A 5032-nucleotide genomic window follows, 5' to 3' on the forward strand; every position below is an offset into this window, starting at 1 on the left:
GGGAGTGCTGGCACGGCCCCATTTGAGCGGCTAAACCATGCCCCTGTGGTGGCCCCTGATTGGGTGCCCAACTGGGAGGCGTGGCACGCCAGCGATGATGAGAGGGCAGGGGGCAGAATGACCTCTGCGTGACGCGGGAATTGTCTCCCGCTCACAATCCCTCCCCTCCGGATGGAGGAGAGGCTTTACAGGGCTCAGATCTTGGAACAGCCTTTTATACAGATAAAAGAAGTGTCACTGTTTTGATACAGAAGATTTGTAGACATTACTCTTTCAGATATAGCATTATTTCAAGGTGCAATTAAACACTCGCCTTCCTGTTACACTCTTTGATGTAAATCTCCAAAAGGGGGATTCTGGGAGTTTTGCAGGATAGGACAAGAAGGCACTTAGGTTCTTCAGCATGTACACCAAGGGCTGAGCTAATGAGCTAATGACCCTTCACAATAATTAATATACAATCCAGCACAATTCTGTGTATCTTAACTTGGCTTTAATTACATAATAATGAAAGTTTTCTATTACAGATGCATGATCATAAACATTACATCTGCTTTATATGGACTAGTCAGCTTTGTAATGTTTATCAAATCGTTCTGAAAGAGCTCTTAATATATTTCCTGGCCTTTTTTGGTGTTTATCCCGAAGATTTTCAATTGCAGTCTTTGTCTGTTGAAAGAAGAACAAAGGAATTTTGTGTTATATCAATATATTGCAAAATGGATATTCACAGTTATTCATATCTGTGAGGAAATGCTAAAGGGATCAGAACCATTAGAATAAAGAATCCCATTTTTTTCCAGTTACAGATTTTTTTTTTTTTACCAAGAGCACTGTATGAGAATGGCAGAGATACAACCAAACATAAGGGCCTTGGGCTGCTTGGTACGTATTAGTTTTCCTGCATGGTTGTTACCTCCAGTTATGTGAGGAAAATGGCAGAAATGCTATTGAGTTATATTTCACTATGCTCAGTGCTATTTTTCCAGAAAAAGAGGTGCCTGAACTCACTATGAACACCTCCCTCGTTTTCTTAGAATGGCAATGGCTGACAGGGCTAGTGAGAAAAAACAGTCACCTCCTGGTTCCTTGCCTGAAAACAGCACAGCAGGGCATGGGTAAAATAGTAGAGTAGAATGGAGTCACATTCACGTGCAGAGTTGCAATAAATCAAACAAACATCAGAAGTTCTTCAGTAATAGTTTTATTGAGGATTAGGAGGGAACCCTCTGGGGCAGATTCTGGGGCATATGGTGAGCAGAAGAAGTCCTATTGCATGAGCAGATCTTTGTGCAGCACTACATAAAATGCATAGGTTTTTCATGGTCTCAACAAGTTCCAGAGAGGGAAAGCTGAGTGATGAACATAATGCACAAAAGTCTATATAATGAACCCGATCTCTGGTCATATAGAATGAGTAAGTCAGTAGTCAGAATTCAATTTATACAACTGAAAGAGAGAAACCAACGGGGGGGGGATCCTGCTTTTTTACTTCCAGGCATAGAGTTAACTTACTTTTTCAGCCAGCTCTGCAGCTGTTATATTTGGATCATATGGGATGGGTTCTCCAATATATGTCCTCAGTTTCACTGGAAATCCTCCATATACGGGAAGGTAGAAAAGTCGTGTTTTCTCATATAACCATCTTGTCAGCCCTATGTATGAAAGGGAAAAGAGTCTGTAAGAAAGCGATCCCATATCAAATTTGAAATTAGTTGGCATTCTGAGTTTTTAGCAATTCCAGTCAATCCATCCCAGAGAGGAAGCGTTAAATAGTATGAGTCCTTTGGAAAAGAAAAAGCAGCATATTCTGTCAGCTCTTCTCTGCTCTTTAAAAATCAAGGGTTTTGGAGGGGAAGAAGGCGCCGGAATCATGGAAAGAAGCTTTTATCACATTGATACCAAAATCGGAAACTGAAAAGACTCAACTTAAGAACTACCGCCCCATCTCTCTTCTAAATGTGGATTACAAAATATTTGCAGACATTTTAGCAAATAGATTTAAAAAAGTTTTGAATCAGGTAATTCATAAAGATCAGGCAGGCTTTCTCCAAGGCAGACATTTGTTTGCTAATACAAGGAACATAATTGATATTTTGGAACTTTTGCAAACAAATATCAATACAAAAGCAGTCTTAATTTTTATAGATGCGGAGAAGGCCTTTGATAATATTTCTTGGAAATTTATGAAGGGAAATTTGGAAGGGATGGGGTGGGACGGAGTTTTGGGAATGGGATTGATGCAATTTATTCAGAACAAAAGGCTAAACTGATAGTCAACAATGTGATTACAGAAGAGTTCAAAATTGAAAAAGGAACACGACAAGGCTGCCCGATTTCCCCATTGTTATTTATTTCTGTCCTGGAGGTGCTCTTGAACATGATCAGAGGGGACCGATTGGTGGAAGGTATTCAGGTCGGAGCGAAGCAAACTTAAAGCGTTTGCAGATTACCTAGTTCTGACCCTACAGGAGCCAGAATCTAGTACGAAAAAAGTATTACAACTGATTCAAGAGTTTGGTCGGGTAGCGGGATTTAAGTTAAACAAGCAGAAAACCAAAGTATTGGGGAAAAATTTGACAGTTACAGAGTCAGAACGGTTTCAGAAAGAGACAGAGTTGAATGTGGTTAAAAAAGTAAAATACCTAGGGGTAAACATAACAGCAAAAAATCTGAGTCTATTCAAAGATAATTATGAGAAATGCTGGGCAGAAATTAAGAGAGACTTAGAAAGTTGGACAAGATTGAAACTTTCCTTGTTAGGCTGAATCGCTGCGGTAAAGATGAATGTATTGCCGAAAATGCTTTTTTTATTTCAAACATTACAGATTGTGGACAAAACAGAGTGTTTCCGAAAGTGGCAGAGAGATATTTCCAAATTCGTCTGGCAGGGCAAAAAGCCCAGAATTAAGTTTAAGATATTAACTGACGCGAAAGAAAGAGGGGGCTTTGCCCTGCCAGACTTAAGGCTGTATTATGAATCAGCAGCTTTTTGCTGGTTGAAAGATTGGCTGCTTCTCGAGGACACTGATGTTTTAGATTTGGAAGGTTTTGACAATGCGTTTGGCTGGCATGCATATTTATGGTATGACAAGGTCAAGATTAATAAGAATTTCAAGAACCATATTGTCAGAAAAGCAGTGTTTAATGTCTGGACAAAATACAAAGACTTATTGGAAAATAAAACTCCAAGGTGGCTTTCACCACTGGAAGCTAAGGCCCGGAAAAGACCCAATATGGAGGCCAAATGGCCGAAGTATTGGGAAATCTTAGAAAAAGATGGAGATAACTGGAAATTGCAGAGTCAGGAGAAAATGAAAGACAAAGTGCGGGATTGGTTACACTATGCTCAGATTAAAGAAGTTTTTAAACTTGATAGAAAGTTAGGATTCCAGGTGGAAAAATCGAAGTTAGAAACCGAACTGTTAGAGCCTAAGACTAAGGTACTTTCAAGAATGTATAACTTGCTGTTAAAATGGAACACACAAGATGAAATGGTTAAATCGGCTATGATAAAGTGGGCACAGGACATTGGGTATAACATCATGTTTGAGGACTGGGAAAAGTTGTGGACTACTGGGCTGAATTTCACTGCATGCAATGCTCTGAAAGAAAATGTAATGAAAATGATATATAGATGGTACATGACCCCAGTCAAACTTGCAAAAATATACCACTTGTCTGATAATAAGTGTTGGAAGTGTAAGGAAAATGAAGGAACGTTCTTTCACCTTTGGTGGACTTGCCCCAAGGTGAAGGCTTTCTGGGAAATGATATATAATGAACTGAAAAAGGTATTTAAGTATACCTTCCTTAAGAAACCAGAGGCCTTCCTTTTGGGTATTGTTGGCCAAGGGGTGTTAAAGAAGGATCGAACATTTTTTATGTATGCAACAACGGCAGCAAGGATACTCGTTGCCAAGCACTGGAAAACCCAAGATCTACCCACACTGGAAGAATGGCAGATGCAACTGATAGACTATATGGAACTGGCCGAGATGACGGGCAGAATCCGAGACCTGGGAGAGGAGACGGTGGAAGAAGACTGGAAGAAATTTAAGGACTATTTGCAAAAATATTGTAAACTGTATGAATGTTAAGGAGGATGCTTGATCATAAACAATTTGGCACCATCGAATTAGATGAAGTGAATTATGAAGATAAGTTAAATTCATGGAAAAATCAATTTTTTAGATAATGATTAGGCTAAGCTAAATGTTTTAAAGAGTGAAATGAATATATCTAAAATTTAAGATATAACATTGGAAAACTAGATTTTAAGGTGGGGACAAGGTGATAAATTGCTGGACTAATGTCTTTTATAATTTTGGAACGTAGGAGCGGGAGATGTGAGGAAGTCCAAAGGGGATAAGAAAATATGTTATAAAATGTGATATTTTTGTATGCTTTGTTTTTTGTGTTGTAATTAAAAAAACCTTAATAAATATTATATAAAAAAAAATCAAGGTCATAAGTTGTAAAATAGACTGCAGAATATGGTTTTTTTCCTGCTCAGCTCCCCTCCATGTTGGGGTTCCTACCAATTTTATAGAGACAGGCAGCACAACTTTTGCAGATCAGTGTACACTGAATAAACTCTACTAGAAAGTAGTAAAAAGATATTCTGTTTCTTAAAAAAGGTATATTATTATAAAATGTTTATTGCCTGAAAGCAGATTTCTTGATCAACCAAAGTACTCACTTGACTTTCCAATGTTCCTGTATGCTTCACAAATGTTTTGTGTAAATATAGGGATGATGGGCTAAAAGAATAAAATCAAAAATCAAAATCAAAAGGTAGCTGAGAACTGGAGAATTACTTCACCCCACCCGCTCGACCTTTATTTTGGTTAAGGACTAGGAGTAATGTTCCGCATCTGGTATTGCAATGACAAGCTTGATGTAATTGACTTCAAATTGCACATGCTGTCTCCCAGATTTTCAAGAATTGAAGAGGAAAAAAGCTATTTTTCTTTTTAAATGTAATTGATTTTAATAGCTTTAAAACAAAGAAGAGCAGTGGTGGGAAATA

The 5032-nt window shown here is 38.2% G+C and overlaps 1 protein-coding gene across 1 annotated transcript in view; it reads right to left on the bottom strand.

The window, feature by feature from the left end:
• Positions 1-471: 471 nt before the first annotated feature.
• LOC309348968 (DGAT1/2-independent enzyme synthesizing storage lipids-like) overlaps positions 472-5032 on the bottom strand; it is a 152267-nt gene continuing 147706 nt past the window's right edge. Inside the window, exons 3-5 of the mRNA XM_081874803.1 lie at positions 4703-4763; positions 1516-1655; positions 472-669 (exon numbers count right to left, since the gene is read on the bottom strand). Coding sequence (XP_081730929.1) covers positions 565-669; positions 1516-1655; positions 4703-4763 — 306 coding nt within the window. The 3' untranslated portion in view covers positions 472-564. The remainder of the gene's footprint in view (positions 670-1515; positions 1656-4702; positions 4764-5032) is intronic.

Source organism: Podarcis erhardii, assembly GCF_964252035.2.
Source record: "Podarcis erhardii genome assembly, chromosome: 8".
NCBI classification, from domain to species: domain Eukaryota; kingdom Metazoa; phylum Chordata; class Lepidosauria; order Squamata; family Lacertidae; genus Podarcis; species Podarcis erhardii.